Source organism: Agrilus planipennis, unplaced genomic scaffold (assembly GCF_000699045.2).
Source record: "Agrilus planipennis isolate EAB-ADULT unplaced genomic scaffold, Apla_2.0 scaffold216, whole genome shotgun sequence".
Classification (NCBI taxonomy): Eukaryota; Metazoa; Arthropoda; class Insecta; order Coleoptera; family Buprestidae; genus Agrilus; species Agrilus planipennis.
In genome coordinates this window covers 160,504-178,497 of record NW_020438987.1, presented here as the reverse complement: position 1 = coordinate 178,497, position 17,994 = coordinate 160,504, and the positions used below count along the sequence as shown (strand labels likewise).

At 36.4% G+C, this 17,994-nt stretch overlaps 1 protein-coding gene across 1 annotated transcript in view; it reads left to right on the top strand.

Moving 5' to 3' along the window:
• LOC108741792 overlaps positions 1-17,057 on the top strand; it is a 35,542-nt gene extending 18,485 nt beyond the window's left edge. Inside the window, exons 3-9 of the mRNA XM_025975630.1 lie at positions 455-1,096; positions 8,316-8,568; positions 9,911-10,109; positions 10,174-10,292; positions 11,115-11,328; positions 15,841-15,900; positions 16,422-17,057. Of these exons, the coding sequence (XP_025831415.1) occupies positions 455-1,096; positions 8,316-8,568; positions 9,911-10,109; positions 10,174-10,292; positions 11,115-11,328; positions 15,841-15,900; positions 16,422-16,846 (1,912 nt within the window). The 3' untranslated portion in view covers positions 16,847-17,057. The remainder of the gene's footprint in view (positions 1-454; positions 1,097-8,315; positions 8,569-9,910; positions 10,110-10,173; positions 10,293-11,114; positions 11,329-15,840; positions 15,901-16,421) is intronic.
• The last annotated feature ends 937 nt before the right edge of the window (positions 17,058-17,994 follow it).

Here is a 17,994-nt window from a genome sequence, read left to right as displayed (position 1 = left end):
ACTTCTAAATCCATTTGAGGCGACAGAACTAATAATAGCCTATTTTCACATATCTACATGAATCTTACATTTAATCTGAAGCTATGTCGCTCTTAATTTGATTTCAAACAAGTTCGATAATAATATAAGTTGTTTAATAACAAGAACAAGATCGTAAGTTAGATTCGTAAGTTGTTTCTATAGGGCTTCTTCTGTACTCCTTCTCAGTATTCTTTTTGTATGACGATGTTTGTTTAGGACAATAAATAAAACTATATTTTCAGGTAGTAGTACGTCCACGGATCAGAAAGCTAATATTTTAAGGGCTCATATCTAAATTGACATTTCTCGTTTACTAACGTTCTAAACTTGTACACAGTTACCCACAGAAGCGGTAATTTATTAAATTGGTCCATCCCGGGGTGTATTTACTTTATCATTTGTTTGTAGTTTCAGAGAAATGTACTAACAACTGACTGAAAGAAATGCTTCATCGAAGTTCATCGTCCAGACGTAGAAGGGCATCAAGGAGTGCGGCATCGTCTCCCCAAACACGACCAGCGCGTTCGGCGGGGACAAGTCCAGGTCGCAGAGCAAGCATTGCTGTGTCCCCTGTGGATAGCGATGTCGGACGCATTTTTGTCCCGCACAACACCAGCAACAGTCCACGTCCCAGCATAGTCCCCAATATTTCTCTAGACGCATCCGAGCCTGTTATGGGATACGCTTCCAAAAGTCCGCGTCACAGTCTAGTTCCCGAATCAGCATTAAGCCCTAGGAATAGTTTGGTACCTGACTGTGCTGCAAGTCCGCGAAACAGCCTAGTCCCCGAATCCGCTCTAAGTCCCAGGAACAGTTTGGTGCCAGAATCAGCGTTAAGTCCTCGAAACAGTTTAGTGAACGAACAATTACTTTCGCGAAGTCCTAGACACAGTCTCGTTCCTAATGAAGTGTACAGCAGGAGCCCTAGGGGTAGTTTAGTGCCGGACACTTGTCTTAGTGCGCGAAATAGTCTAGTGCCTGACAATTATAACAGGAATTATAGGTACAGTCTAGTGCCTGAAGGCAGTAGAAGCGCTCGAAACAGTTTAGTTCCAGATACTAATGGATGTACAGGGTAAGTACCTAATCTTTCTGGCTTTTGATTAAACGTGTTAATCGTTAGTTACTTCTTGAAGAATGTTGCACTGTTGCAAGGCAAATTTTGGCATTTTTATTTGTTAATACCGTTGTTGGATGAAATTTTGCAAAACTTTACTACATATTTAAAACTTTCGGCGTTTTTGTACAATTTTTAATCCAAAAGTGGAGTTAATGTTACTCATGGCTAATCACTAATAAGGGATTGGGAGAAGTAGGTCCTAATTAGGGTAAAAAAATAATTTAAGACAACCCAACAAATCAGTCGAAAAACAGAAAATGATGCAAATTTCTCGAGAAGTTGTAAATGATAGAAATGAGGGAGTATTAGAAAAGATATAGGAGACCAAATGGTCTTATGGAAGTCGATAACAAACAGGTGAGATAGGTTGGTACGAGAAGGTAGTTAGAGATGCATTATAAGCAGAAATAGGAATATGAGGGGTAGACCTGGAGTAGATTACTGTTCTCAAATTTACACATGTAGATTGCTTTAGTTTTCGAGGAGATAGGAAGAAGCCAATGTTGGTAGTCTTCTTCATTTAGTTATTCTTATGTTTGATATATCATTCTTTTTCTGGTTATCCTAATATTTTGCTGGAAGAATATGTACCACCAATAGAAAATATATTGTAAGATAAGAGAAAGGTACCGCGTCAAATGTCTCGCCCCGGGAAAGGAAAGAAAGGAATCGTCATTTGATGGAATTAGTAAATTTCGAGCATGCTTGAGTGAATTGTCTGAAAAGGAAACCACTTAGTGGTTGTAACGAAAAGGGAACAGGGTTTGAAAGTGTTAATCTATACATATTGATTATCTATTTGCTACTAAACTTAAAAATTGTTGTTCGCTTGATGGAACTGTACAAACTTGACGATGAGGTTGTCGGGAGTGATTATAACAAAGTTATATTTAAATTCTTTACTCGCCAAAAGTTAAATTACAAAAAAGAAGAATTCCTGGGATTGATGTGGTCGTATGATGCTTATCCCAGAAAATTGGAAATAGAACAAAAACCCCGGGATGTAATTTGATGTAATTGAAAAAGCAAGGTCCACTGCAAAAAACAGTATAAAAAGAAACCGAAAGCTAATTTTCCCTGGAGAAAATTAAATTCGTTGTATCTTTACTTTATTTCGGTGAAGCCTAGCTATAAAAAGAGAAACACATTTTAATTAAAATAAAAGAATCCTCAGTTATATTTGTGAAGGAAAGGAAATATTATTTGCAGTATTAATAAGGAATGGTACATAACTAAGTTTCATACTTTTCTTTTTACTGTTTCATCAACTTGTAGAAGATTTAAAAAAAGTCGTTTAAAATTCAATATTAATAACCGAAATTGTTACAGCTTTAATTTTTCCTTAAATATTAAATTTCCAGGAATTACGAATACATTTCACAACTTTCTTTCCCTGTCTTTTATTTCATTTACGTTGTAACGTCCATTAATAATTTATAGATAAGCCTAAGGGCAAACATTTAATCAATCAGAATTCAGAATATAATAAAGGGCTTTACACAATTTTCAGCGTGAAAGATCAGAGCCAAAATAGGGTTGAAAATAATTTGATTGATGTAAAATCAACACCAATAATTTTATATCAAAATATTTACAACCGCATTTTGTTCCTGTTATTTTATAGCTTGTATTAAGAGAAAGAAATGGAATCCATAGTTTCTCTAGCTTTGGATTCATCTAATAAGTAAAATTTTTCGAATCATTAGCACACCATTATATCTTGTAGTTTTCAATTTTACACAGCTGGCTTATAATAATTCGATATTGTTTTGCGGGCTGTTTTGTAGTAATTCATAGAATTTCGTAGTTCCTTGCTAAATATATGATAAGTGGCGATTTGGCAGGTGCTGATATCAATTTGGAACATCAAAATTCCATGGGCCATGACTTGAACCGAGAAAACAATATCGATCCAATATTTTAGATTATCCATTTCCAAGGAGTCCAATGTCTCTTTGTACTTTTTTTAAGGTTCTAATGCCTTCTGTTTGATGTCATGTTGGTGCAAATGACTTACGAGGGTGGATTGATAAGTTTCCGGCCTGACCAAGAAAAACAAGGTTTTTAAAAATTTTTTTTTTTTATTTCTCAACATAATCTCCTCCAAGGCTGATACATTTCTCATAGCGGTGTTCCAGTCTATAGACTGATTCGTCAAGCTCCTCAAAATAACCATTTACAGCTTCGATTACTTCTTCATTGTCCGCAAATCTCTTACCGCCAAGCCATTTTTTGAGATTAGGGAACAGAAAATAGTCACTCGGGGCTAGGTCTGGAGAGTAAGGAGGGTGCGGCATCAATTCAAACTTTAGATCGTTGATTTTAGCCGTCGCAACGATTGACGTGTGCGCTGGTGCGTTATCGTGATGAAACAAGATTTTTTCTTCGCCAGATGAGGTCGTTTAATTTTCACCTCGTGGCTCAAACGTTGCAATAAGTCTGCGTAGTATTGACCAGTGATAGTATTACCCTTTGCAAGGTAATCAATGTATATAATACCTCTTGCATCCCAAAAAACAGTAGCCATAACCTTGTTCGCCGAAAAAATTGTTTTTGCCTTCTTTGGAGTTGGTTCCCCTGGTCCAATCCACTGTTTAGACTGTTCTTTGGTTTCAGGAGTGTAGTGGTGGACCCACGTTTCGTCAACGGTTACGAATCGACGCAAAAATTCGCTTGGATTACGCTTATACAATGACAAATTTGCGGTAGAAATGTTTTTTCGAATCAATTTTTGGTCGACTGTTAGCAAACGCGGCACCCATCTTGCACAGAGCTTTTCCATATGCAAATGTTGGTGCAAAATATGTTGCACACGTTCATATGACATCTTACAGGTCTCAGCTATCTCACGCACTTTCAATCTGCGGTCTCCCAGCACTATTTGATGAATTTTTTCGATCATATCTGGAGTTGTGACCTCAACGGGGCGTCCTGAGCGAGGCCCATCAGAGGTGCTCACACGACCCTTTTTAAACTCGGAAACCCACTGCTTAACGGTTGAATATGACGGGGAGGATGTCCCCAGTGTTGAGTCCATCTCTTTTTTAATTTCCTTCGGCGTTAACCCCTTCAAATAAAAGTATTTGATGACAGCACGATTTTCCTGCTTTTCCATTTTTACGAAAACCACAGAGGCGTCTTGTTCAGCGTGCTGTCAAACCTACACTAGCAAGGAGATCGGGCTGAAACTATAGCTACAAGCTATCCAAGGATGGTACTATAGAATGTCACCTCAAGGTAGGCCTAGTGGCGTCATCTCTTGGTTAGGCCGGAAACTTATCAATCGACCCTCGTATGTCGATAGCTTGTGTCGTGGTATTGGAAAGTTTCCTCATATTTAAAGAAGGTACAAAAATCTTTCGTTAGGTATTCGAATATATTCAAGAAGTGTCCTATTTTGATTCAAGTGTCGTAAATTACAATGGACAAACAGTTTGGCTTTTCAAACTAATAAATTCAAAGCGATGCTTTAGATACCTACACATAACTAAGGGCAATTTGTGGGTCCCCTTGTCGGTTCAGCGGGCCCTGAAATTAATATCGGTCAATTAAGAATCAATTTAAGCCTATATAAATTAAGCCGGGGGATATGGAAATTTATTCAACTTCGCAGAGATATTTCACTGTTGTTAATTTATGAGATTAAATTATCAAAATCTGCAGCCGTGAATATTGAATGGTATATCTGAGAAGATCGCTTAATTTTTTATGCTTTCTTTCGTCATAATATCTTTGATCTTTTAATGTTTTTCCTAAATTATCATGCCAGACCTGTTCAACTAATAACAGTATGCAAATTTAACTATCCTGTTGTGTTATTTGGTCCTATGCGTAACTTTTGTTAACCGGCAATGATCAAGTGTACCTACCAAGCATTTTATTGATCTGTTCGGACGAAAAGCGTTTCTCTTTCTGATAAATATCGTGGATATTGTCAACTGCTCGGTTGGAAATCAAAATCAGTTTAAAACATTTTATGCCACACACGCGACAACAAACATGAAATCAAAACTAATATCACATGCGATCAATCAGGCATAAATAATGATTCTATATATATATATATATAAATAAGTAGGTAGTAATCAGTTTAATCATTTACGATAACTTTAAGTACTTACACTTAAAAAGATGTATAGGTAGTTTCGAATGACATGCACTTCAGATGCGTGAGAAGGGGGGCACATTAGCCGAGCTGTTATTCTATTGATTCTAACCATTGTCTCTATGTACAACGTGATATGGAGTTCCAGATAGACTACAAAAGGTGATGACCAATAACTGCGCAACCTCAAGCGAAGGTTCATCTCATTCTAAATTACCTCTAACATCCTGCCATTCTAGTACGTAGTAATTTACATTGTATTTTCTACTGAATATTACACATGAGTTCAGTATGTTGTTCTACTTTTGTGGATTGATTCGTATAGACTTTATGGATGACGTAAACTTAACATGTCAATAATTACACAGTATGTTACAGAAAAGTGCGCAAGTGCAGTGTTGTTAAGTAAAAATGATTCATATGTAGAATGAAAATAAGGTTATTACTGACACGAAAAGATTGATGCAGGTGTGTAGAGGTAGAAAAGAGTAACATTGGGTTTCAGTTGGTGATAAATCTTTTAAATGGGGTCAAAGCAGAGGTAATATACTGTTTTATGTTGTTACGGAGAAACTTTTCCTCAAAATCCTTCCGGATTACTCTTGAAAGTTTGAGAATATCAATTTCTGGGAATGTCGAAATAACTTTGATCTCGTTTTTACCGTAGTCGTCAAAATTATTTCCCTTTTTAAATATACTTCGAATAAAAAAATTGAAATCCATTTTTTATTAATTTAAAGTAGACCCATTGATGTAGTTTTTTCAATTTGAACTTTCGAATTGTGTAATATAAGACTTTCAGTATCTCAAACAGCAGGTTTTCGTAAAATTTAGTTTGGAATGTTTAAATTGTATAGAAACAGCCATTGTTAAGTTTGTTCAACTACGTTTGAGCGTTAAAATGTAGGAATCTAGAGCAACACAGTTGTTAGAAGTAGGTACATCAGCAAGATAAGAGCTAGAGAATTTGTACTTAATGTTGCAAACGCGTCAATTCAAGCCTTCTGTACAGCGAGAAGATTAAATTGCCTTAAAAACTCTTTCAGCAGTACTTCAAGTATCCCATGTGGACTAAATTAGGCAACCTATTTTCTTGTACAATTCATAACAAAGAACTAGTCCAAAACTCATTAACATATATAAGTAAAAATGGTGTATACAATAGACTCCATTAACTGTTAACCGATTTGAACTTAATTGTCATAGAAACTGTTGGATTTCTCATTACCAATGTTTAAAGAAATCTTGTTATTATCAGAAGGTTTTTAGTTTAAAGACTCTTGGGCATACGATATTTCCATTCCCAAAAGGTAAAATATCCCATATCTAGTCTAAATATTCCTCTGTCTCTAATCTATCCTCATCTCCTATTTCTTACTGACTTTCAAAGCGTCTTCTGTTCTTTCAGTTGTTCGAGTACCTCCCGAAAAGAAACTTTTGCAATGTTAAAAGTGATATTATTGTCTTTTGTAATTAGTATTTACTCATTTTAAAGTGGACTCACTAATTTTTAATTAAACCAAATGACGAACTTGAAAAATAGGTTACGTACTCTGTTTCGGATTCATCGAATTTCTAGGAAAAGAAAGTTATATTTCCGTGCAGTATTTCATTTTATTTGAAATGTATGAGATGTTGTTTGCATCTGTGTAACTTTGTGTAGTCGGTGAGTTGATACATCTTCGACAAACTTTTTCAATAAAGTTTCTAGTATCTACATCTTCGGTCGCTATGTCGGCGAAATCTACAAGATGTATTCGTAATTTTGCCGTGGAAACAGATATTTTCGACCTAGAATAAATAATTCCAACTCTTCAAAACTTACCCCCAAGATGATTTTTCCAATCAGTAATCGCTAAAATAGGTCAAAAATCGCTAGATTTGTTGTTCTCAAATTTTTGTTTCCGACTAAGTACTAAATATAGGGTTGTTATAGGTGTATAATAAACAAATACTTTATTAAATTATATATTGACCGTTCTGGTCCAACACCTTTTGCCATCTTTCTGGTAGTAGCATAATTCCACGCTCATAAAATTTTTGGTCTTTGCTGGCAAAAAACTGATCGAGGAGGTTTTTGACCTCCTCATTTGAGGTTAAGGTTTTACCGTCTAAAAAATTTTGAAGTGACCGGAACAAATAATAATCCGATGGTGCCAGGTCTGGAGAATATGGTGGGTGTAGCATTGTATTCCATTCAAGCTGTAAAAGCTTTTGGCGAGTGACCAAACTTGTGTGAGGTCTCGCGTTGTCTTGGTGAAACACTACACCTTTCCTGTTGATTAGTTGGTTTGAGCCGGTTCATCTTTTTTGCTCCATGACCTCTTGCGTTTGACGTTGTTGTATACAACCCATTTTTCGTCCCCAGTGATGATGCGCTTCAAAAACGGATCATTTTCGTGACGTTTGAGAAGCGAATCGCAGACGTCAATGCGGCGACACAGATTTCTCTCTGTGAGAAGATGGGGAACCCATACATCGAGCTTCGAGGATAATCCCAGGCCTTTCAAGTGGTCATAAACTGTTGAATTTGATAAATTTAACCTCAATCCGATCTCACGTGTTGTTATTCGCCAGTTCACATCAACTAATGCCTTTATCGCGTCTTTATCAGCTTCAACCGGCCTTCCCGAACGTAGTGCATCTTCGACATCAAAATTGCCGGATCGAAATTTAGCGAACCAGTTGTGGCACTGGCGTACTGTCAACACACCTTCTCCATACACATCAGTCAATTTCTTTCTGGTTTGAACAGCATTTTTACCCTTTCTGTAGTAAAACAGTAAGATATGTCGAAAATGCTGCTTATCGCTCTCCATATTTAAAAGGGCACCAACCAAAAACATATAAAAATTATACGGCTTAAATGTGAAGTTGGGTGCAAAAGAATACAATTAAATCCTTTGTCGGGAGAAAACGAAATGACTTTCCGAACAACCCAATAGTATATATTTGGAAATATTATTTTAGGTATTTTTCATCTTTTATAGCAAACTTGCTACGATAGAAGATACGCTACAAGAAAACGTGGTTCTCTGTTTCAACATATTTTTGTAATTTTTCTTCCAGTTCAAGGCTGAATTTGTGTGCGGAGTCTAACAGGTCGTCCAAGCTAAATTTAACGATTGACCCCAACACGAGAGTTTCTCGGACATCGTTGGTAACTCCTTCAGAACCGACTGCATGGCATCAAAAATTAAACGCTAACAACGAAGATGGGAACAACAAAAGCCCTAACAGAAGCCCACGGGGTAGTATTGGCCCAGAAACGTGTACTCCATCCAGGAACAGTCCCAGAGGAAGTTTCACCGGAGAATATCAAGTATGATCTTCCTTAATTACTTTAATACACTATGTCTTCAAAACTTTCGTGGGGTGTTTTTTTCTGAGTTATTAGTGTTTTGTCATTTTCTTTTGCTTTTCGTGATACCGTATATAAATGCAGCTGATTTATTAGTACCTACATATTTTATAAAAAAGGGAGAGGTAGCAGAGGTGCCATTATTACTTTAAAAGCTGGCAGAGAAGCTCGAGTAACTTTTTTTGTTTCGAAAGATGGACTGTTAGAAGAGCAGTAATACATTTCATGCCTGACATGAATTACTCGGGACGGGGAATTCCGGTACACTTCAAAATGCAAAGCAGTTGAAACTTGAATAGCCGTCTACTTAGTGTTGCAGTAAATCTTACCTGGTGCTAAGAATTTTCTTTAAAAGTAAAACGTTAAAATATAAAGAGCGTCAGGCGAGTTGAAAAGACTAATTTCTGCATCATTTAATCCTTAAACTCTTAACAAATCTGCATTATATTCGCTAGATAAATCCGTTCAAAGTTATACGTCTTCATTCAAATTATACTAATCTATAGCCTTGTCATTCAGCCCCTAACCACAATCGTCTACCCATTTACTTGATTCTTGAGGGCGACAGAAGACAGTCTTCCTGCGCCACATTGTAAATATTACAGACTTGTCTTTTTGTCCCCAATCCCAGTCATACAACTATTGATTTGATTCGCAAGGATGTCTTAAGAGCGCAAGTCTCTTAGAATGGTCTTTCAGTTCTTAACTACAATTATTCACCAATTTCTTTAATTTCTAAGGGTGGCTGAAGGGCGCCATTCAGCGCTGTAATTCCTAAGAGATTGTCTTTCTGCCCATAACCGCATTCATCCACTTGTTTTCTTGATTTCCAAGTGTGGCTGAAGAGCACCTTCTTGGTCCCCAGCGTAAGTCATATGTTCTTGTTTTTCTGTTCCTAATCGCATTCATCCACCTATTTCCTTGATTCCTAGCGGTGGTCGAAGAGCGCCTTCCTGTACCACATTGTAAGTCCTACAAACTTGTCTTTCTGTCCCTAGCCCCAGTCATTCGACTATTTCCTTGATTTCCAACGATATCTGACGAGCGCCTTCCCGTTCTACAATATAAATCTTATAGAATTGTCTTTCTGTTCCTAACCACAATTAATCACCCATTTATTTGGATTCTTAGGGTGGCAGCAGAGCGCGTTTCTGCGTTGTAATTCTTAAGGGCATGTCTTTCTTATCCCTAGTTATCCACTTGTTTCCTTGATTCCTGAGGGTGTCTGAAGAACGCCTTCCTGCATCACAGTGCACGTCGTGGGATAGCCAAATTCTTTTAAATTCTTACATTTTATATACAGGGTGAAAGAAGTCCCAGAGGCAGCGTTGGTGGCGGTGAAATAGTTAACATTAACAAAAGTCCCCGGGGCAGCATTGCAAGGGGTAGTGTCTCCCATTACATCACCGATTCTAATAGTAAAACACCAAGAAGAAGCTTGACTCTGACATTCCAAGACCCTTCACCCGGTGATCGTAGGGCCAGCGCTGATAATTCATGCGGTAAGAGTAGTTTCTGTCCGTAAAACATTAATAGGTGACGACTCCAATTTTTGGTTTGCTTCAGGAAGCAGATCTGGGGGTCGCTCTTCTCCATACAAAGCAGGGTCTAGGACTACAATTCACCAAGGGTACAGCAGTAACACAGCCCTTTCTGAGGCCGGTTCCAGGCGAGCCAGTAGTTCGGTAAGCACCTAATTTTCTTTGAAATTTATTTTTTTCGGATATTATCGGTATTACTTTGGAAGAAAGGGTAGCTAGGGTGAAATTTCTAGTCAGAATTCGTTCGTAATGTCCTCCAGAGTTTGTAACCCTTCGCTGTGAAGAGGCCTATTATATTAACGTATCCATATATAAAGGGCAAATTTAGTTCTCAAATGTTGGGTTCATTATTAATTTTCCAATTTTATTCTACACGGTAATGATTTTTATTTCGAAAAAAGAACTCTGGAAGATATGGAACGGTAAAAGTGTTTTAAAAACTCTATTATATGAATGATTTGGTTACCTTTTTGCTATGGGCAAAGCGAGCGGGAACGTAAGCAAATTCGCAAAGAAGGAAGTTATAATGGAAAAATTTATTTCCGTGTAAAAACGATATAAACCTTTTTGCTGGCAAGGAAGATGTTGAAAACGACAAAATTGGAACGAAGGGGACTTGTTCTAAACTCATTCGAGACGTAGGGAACTCCAAAATGACAAACGTATTACTCATGAGCGAAGAAGAGGGCGACAGTGAATTTAGTTTTTGGCGAAAGCTTTTCCCATAGGAAAAGTAATCAAAAACATGGCGAAGATTTTATGTAAATAATAAATCTCATTTCTTCAATATTTGACTGTGTTAGATGACTATTGTTATTGTTAGAATTTGTGGTTTGAAATTTGGGAAATTACGAAATTCTTTTCGTGGGATGTTTAAATTATTAGCTCACATGGAGCATTTGCATCACGTCTGGTTAAAATCACGAGATGGCGCGATGTTATCGTTATTGTTTTGTTTATTTGCAGACGGGATTGCTTCAGATATCGGACGAGAATCGTCGACTGTGCGGAAGCTCGGAAAGCCAACACAAACATAGCGGAAGTGAAGAACAGGGTCTCGGATTGAGCGTTCCCTTGGCAACCTACGGTTCCGTAGCCTACCAACTTAAAGATGCCAACCTGGAAGCCACAGGCACCTGTGACTTTGTATGCAAGGCTCTTACAATCGTCAATCGCACTGGTAAGTCATTTTAATCACAACAAATTTTTTTAAAGACACACGACATGTATCTGCCTCATAATGAGCTGGAACGTTTGCAGCACATTTGACGATCGAACATCCTGAAATTCTCGGGTAAATTTTGTATTGGTTTGTAAGGTTTACGTCGATGATGTATGTAAATTCTTAATCATATTACAGTTCCCAATAACTTCTAACCGTTCCTCATCATCATAGCATTTCAGTTCATAGCGCTCCTTGTTTTCTTACTTTTTCTAATACCTTCTCATTCCTAATTCTTCCTGTCCATGGTATTTTAATCATCTGTCTATAACGCCACATCTCGAATTAGCTTCTCATTTCAAAATAAAAAAAATTGTATCTGCTTCATAATGAGCTGGAACGTTTGCAGCACATACGACTATCGAACATCCTGAAATTCTCGAGCAAATTCTGTATTGGTTTGTAAGGTTTACGTCGATGATGTATGTAAATTCTTAATGACTTTACAGTTCTCAATAACTTCTAACCTTTACTCATCATCATATCATTTCAATCCACAGCGCTCCTAGGTTTCGTATTTTTTTTAATACCTCCTCATTCATAATTCTTCCTGTCCATGGTATTTTAATCATCTGTCTATAGCGTCACATTTCGAATTAGCTTCTCGTTTCAAAATAAAAAAATAGAAAGCTAATTTTTTGTTTCATAAAGTCTGTGATAATAATTTAGACTTCAGAGGGAAAAGTAGATAAAGAAGCCCTCACAAAATTTTCGTCAAGCGGTCTACATTAACCGGAAGACTCTATAATTCCCTTTTAAGCTTTGTATTACGTTCGTTATAAAGTGTTTCATGCAACGCAATAATTATTCCGTGTCTCTGTTTCACATTTGCTCGATAGATATTTTTGCGCTTTCATCTCTTAACTCTGCGATAAGGCCCTTTTGGGAGCAATGTATTGTGCGGATTCGTTTTAACCGACACGTGCAATCATCGTATCTTTGCGGCTTAATGTGGCGTTCAAAATATATAAGAATTTACAATTGGGAATGGCCAAACTGCACTAGCGTTGTCTTGTATAACAAAAGAATCGTTTTTGGAAGATTTAACACAAAAAACAGCAAACTGTTTATCGTTTCCTCATTTAGCATACTTGGTACAACGTACAAAGACTAATCTCTTACATTTTCTCCTATAAAATTCATTTTGGGATGAACATCGACTTGACTGAATTTCTCGGAAAATCATAATGTCATTAGATTACGTCCCAAAATATTTTTTAAAGAATCATGTAGGTCCCATTTCAATTATTTCTTTGTAGCACTCTTTATAATAACATTTCTTCTGTTGAAACTTTTTGTATTGCAAGTACGAGGGTTGATCAAAAACTATCGCGAATTTTGAATTTCCGCGAGTTACGTATATTCGATTTTCGATTTTTTGTGGCGTTATGTTGGTACTCATGTCTCTCATATGTGCTAGGGATTACTTTGAAAGGGACAAAATAGATATTCATGAATAAATAAATAATTCTTGAATAAACCCAAATTCGCGGTACTTTTTGAACATACCTCGTATAAAATCCATGTTCGTTTGCCTTATATAATATCTTTGTTGTTGTGCCTCGGTAAAAATTCAGAGAAAACTTTGATATCTTCACAAGCAGATTGGTTATCAGTCTTCTTTTTTTTATGTGTATATAAAGGACTGAACTTCGTAAACGAGTAGAAGTTCGTACCTAACTCGTTGAAGTTGATATATTAAACCATCACGTTGATTTATGACGTGGTGGCTTCATTGAGAAGGTAGAGAGGTCAAGTGCTTGGGGCCGTATTAGAATTTGATAGCAAAAAAAGTCATTTTACAAGAAAAAACTTTAGTTTTGGCAGCGCTTTTGCGACAAGATTTATGTTTCACTGCTTTCGATCGGTGTTTTCGAAAAAATTTGACTTTCACCCATTATTTATCCCAATCCAACATTTTTTTAATGCGATGTTTAGATTTTTTTTCTATACACGTATTTGCAGAGTTAATTGTGATATTTTTCATTCGTTAAACAAGGATACGTCCATGGAAGAGGATTGTAAACAAAATTAATGAACTATCCGGTGAAAATTAAATTAGAATTTATTTAACGCTGTGTAGCTGAAATTCAATCAACAAACTCCATTAAGCATGTTCTTTCAAATGGGTTTTCATGATACAATTGAAGCGATTACGATCCAAAAAATTAAAAATATTGTCATCATTAAAACGAAATAACTATGCATTGCGTAGGCCGAATTTACATGTACCATATATATATATATGTATAATATCAAACTAATGGTCTCAGTATTCCATGTTAATTGAAAAAGAGTGCGGGGCATTTGGTAACACGTACCACATGTGATTAATTAAACAAGCGTCATATGAATATAGAAAAAAAAAAGCTATAGCATCGACCTAGTATAGAAACCGGGCCCGCTTGCCTGACAGCCGATCATCGATACCACTGGACCATTACCGTTTGTTAAAAATATGTGCTATTTTGCAAGTCCGCCGAAGACGATGCTGCACGGGCGGTTTAGATAAAATAAAGTGACGTAAAGTTCGTTTCAAGAAGTTAGAGATATGCCCCTTCCCTTTATTAGGATGCACCGTAGCTTAATTCCAAATTCAATCACATTTGTCTGTGGAGCTTATTTCTTCACCGATCATCGAGCGAGAACTAGACAAAAGTGTACAGTACCATTTGCAAAATTATTTAAACTGCCTCGTTAAAAATTAAGAATATTCATTATTTAAAAGCATATTTAGCCAAAAATAATAAAAAGTGAATTAACTTAACGTTCTACACACCTATAAAACTTTTGCTTGGTTTTCTATTGTTAATTTAAATACATTTTTGTTTTAAGAAATTGCTAAACATTTTCGTCTAGTACTGTACAGTTCTAGCCGATCTCCTAAGACTGCCGATCGAGAGCTCTGCTCGTTCAAGCTTGTCCCAACTATTTCTGTCTTGCTCACGCCTAGTGTGTATTCTCTCTATCTTCGCGCAGACTTCTTCAAGGTCACAATTCTAACAAATTGAAATGGACTGTAGTTAGTTGAATTTCTGGCGGTAACATTCTTTTTAAAATGAACATTAACTTCTTCTTGAACTTTCGGAATTATTAAGTTAGGTGCTTTAATAAAGCTTTTAAAGTATTCCGAGATAGTTTGCGAGTCTGTTGTAAATTCTGATTTTGCATTTGCAAAATTTATGCAATGAAGTTGTTCTCGGCACCGCAAAATTACACGGCTTGCTAACAAAGAGGATTATGCATAACGATTTTGCATCTGTAATGTGCACCCGGTTTCTATTACCTTGCAACAGATCCATGGGCGAGACGCAAGATGTTTGTCATACTTGCCGAAAAAGTGCGTATGAATATTTAGCAGTCCCTTAAAATAACAGGGCACATCATGAACTCACGAAGTACCTAGATAAACTTCAAAACTCATTCTAGTGAGTGTTTTTAGTGTCGATAAAGAGAGCAGCGCAAAAAACTACCTATTAAAAATAACGATTCTTTTAGCGGGACTTTAAAGGCCTTATTAAATTGAAAGCAATTTTCGGTAGATGTTCTGTATAGAAGTTGCAATAAAGCCGAGTATGCCAAACAGATGGAAGGAATTACCGAAATAAAAGAAAAGAATTGCTTGAAACAAAATAAAAACCTTTTTCCATTTACTCTACAAAAAACGTAATAAATCCATTTGGCCTTAATATTAACGTTTGCCTTTGGACAGATTCATTACTCACAGCATAAAAAAATTTTAACATCACACGGCAGGCATTTCTGAGTTTGAAGTGTTTGAAAAATTACAGTCGCACAGTTAGATATGTATGCTGATTATCCGAAGGAAAGAACAGCAAATATCTCCTGACAATGACGAACAACCCTCAAAAAAGGAAAAAAATATTCGAATTCGAGCCTGATGTTTACCTTCACAACATCAACTTGATCATATACATTTGTTATTCTGGACTTAGTTTTAGAATTATTTTAACACTACTTCAGGATTCTAATAAATCAACTTCAAAAATCAAAAAGTTCAATATTTGACCTTCTTTGAGTACAGTAATAAGTACGTGAAGAAACAATAAAACAATCAAGAGAGTGGGTACTCATCTTCATCATATCTTTTGTTGCTAAATTCTAATGTGGTTCTAATAATACTCCAACGTGTTGAAATTTATTATTTAGACAAATTGGTAAAAGATTTCGGGTTCAGGACAGCATTAATTCACCATTCAGATTTTAATAAAAACCTGTTTAAAAATGTCGATAATCTGGGGCAAATTTCAGCAACAAGGGGTAGCTCAGAATTGACTACCCCTTAGTTGTGTTGCCAAAAATTGTAATTTAAAATGTAACAAAATTCTCCTGAAGGTTCTTGTTCAAGTCATTCCAAAATTTCAAAACTGTTGATTAACTGACGGATTCCTTCTTATTTTACAGTATCTGTCCCTCTGTCTGTCTGTTAGAGACATCTTTTTGTTTCAGTTATAGTCACCGTTGTTTTGGTCTGCTTATCAACTCTTCCACTTCTAATGTTAATAATGGGTAAGCATTGATATAGTCGGGATGAACAAAATTGGCAAAGTCCCCAATAAATTATATGTGAGAATGGACGTATCTTTTTTCTTGTTTCCACTCGGGACTGTAGCATTTGCTGCGTTTTGAGCACGCCCTTGTTAAATTAGGAAATGCTTCATGCTTTCCTTTTCTAAATTTCTGAGAATACAGAACTTTCTTTAATGTTTGACGCTGACAACACGCTGAAATTCTGTTTGCATCTCTTTCTGTTATACATCAATTGATGTAATGTTATTCCTTTTTCTTTATTAGTGCTCGCTGCAATTCTTACCTGGCATCTCTTTTCTATGTTTACGATATCCCCTACAACGTCTGTCATGACTAAAAGAGGGCGTTCTCTTGGCAACTGCTCTAGTCTGATTAATAAGTTGAAAGAAGAAATTAAATGCGACAGTTTTATTGTGGACTATGCCAATTTTTAACGTCTCAACTATACCGAGAATAATAAATTTAAAATGTTATTGCATTATTCGTGGTTTTTGGTGCAGGTGTTCAATTTTTGCGCGATTGTCCCCGAGAGCCGCACATCCCCGTATACATGGTGGTGGGCGGTAGTGTGGGGTGCGTGAAGATGGCTTGGCTCCTTTGGAGTCAGCTCCGAAACCGTCGCGTCGAAGTCAATTCCATGGACGCTACAGTGGTCGGGGCCAAAGTTGCGTCCGTCTGTCTCACCCTCTTCCTTATAGGATGGTTTGGTTTGGGTAATTACTGGATCCTGCGGATCAAGTGGCCTGATTACGCCCCTACGCTTTTCGAACCGAACAAGTGGTGCCATCGTACTTTGTATGTTTTTTCCTTGGTGCACCTGTTTATAGTGTATTCGGTCGCGGTGCTTTTTGTGGTACTAGTGATTGCTCTCGCGTGTCTACAATTGTTGGGGTGCTCTGCCTTGGGACCATCTAGGTACAAATAGCAATCGACTAATGCAAATTATTTCGAACTATGGGACGTCCCTAGGAAATACTATTAGTCACTGTGCATAAGAAGAGGCTTCTCAGACGTCTGGGACTTCAACATGGTAAGTCTTAAGAACAACCAATATTTAGTAATACTTATAATAACCCTTGAACCCTGTACTGGTAAAATATGAGGGACCCTGCAGCAAAAATATTTGATTCAATCTAGTGGCGTAGCCAGGATTTTCACTAAGGGGTAAAAGTAAAAAAAAAAGCATATTGAATATGCTCAGACTTGGAATACTTTCATTTACGGTATACAGCGTTAATTATTAAAAAGTAATTAATAAATGAATAATCTATTTTTTAAAAAAAGCTTTTCTTAATTATGCAAAAGGGATTAGAACCTGCTAACTCACTTCCCCGTTGCTGCGCCATTGATTCAATCCTGAAAGAAAAACACCAGCAGTATTTTATCTTTGTTGGGAAACTGATATTAATTATAAATAACTCTAGAAATCAAAGTAAATCAAAATTATTTATACGTACTCATATAAAATTTTAATATGATAATTCGATCCTACTAAAAATGTAGGTAACTAACTCTAAGAAAGGGACCAAGTTCTCTTTGTCATAAAAAAGAATTTAGAACAAGATTTGTTATGATAATTAAAAAAAAAACGACGTAAGGGCTTTCCATGATCTATTCAGTACTGTTGAAGTAGGTACCTGAATTTTTATAGATTTTATTTTGAGACACACAAATTGACTCTATATTTCTGCTTGAGTTTAAAATACTATTACTTACTGTAGGCACATTTCTAACTTTTAATATTCCGTTTTTGAAAGTACGTTTAGGTTGTTTTAAACTCCTTAATATACATTGATATATTTGTTTCGAAATAAAGTGGTGATTTTGAGCATTAATTTGGTAAATCCGTTTAAGACTAGATAATTCTCTTGCGAGATTTAAATTCACCGAATCGGTCGCAAATCGTACTTAAACGGGTTTAATAAAGCGGGTGATAACGTTCCGCTGAAGGGACTTTTGTTCCAAAAATAACATTTCGCTAACTTTGTTTCCGGCAAAACACTCCCTTTTATAATTCGTAAAATGAACAAAATTCAATTTCATTTAGCGTTTTTTAAACAACATTAAAAATGT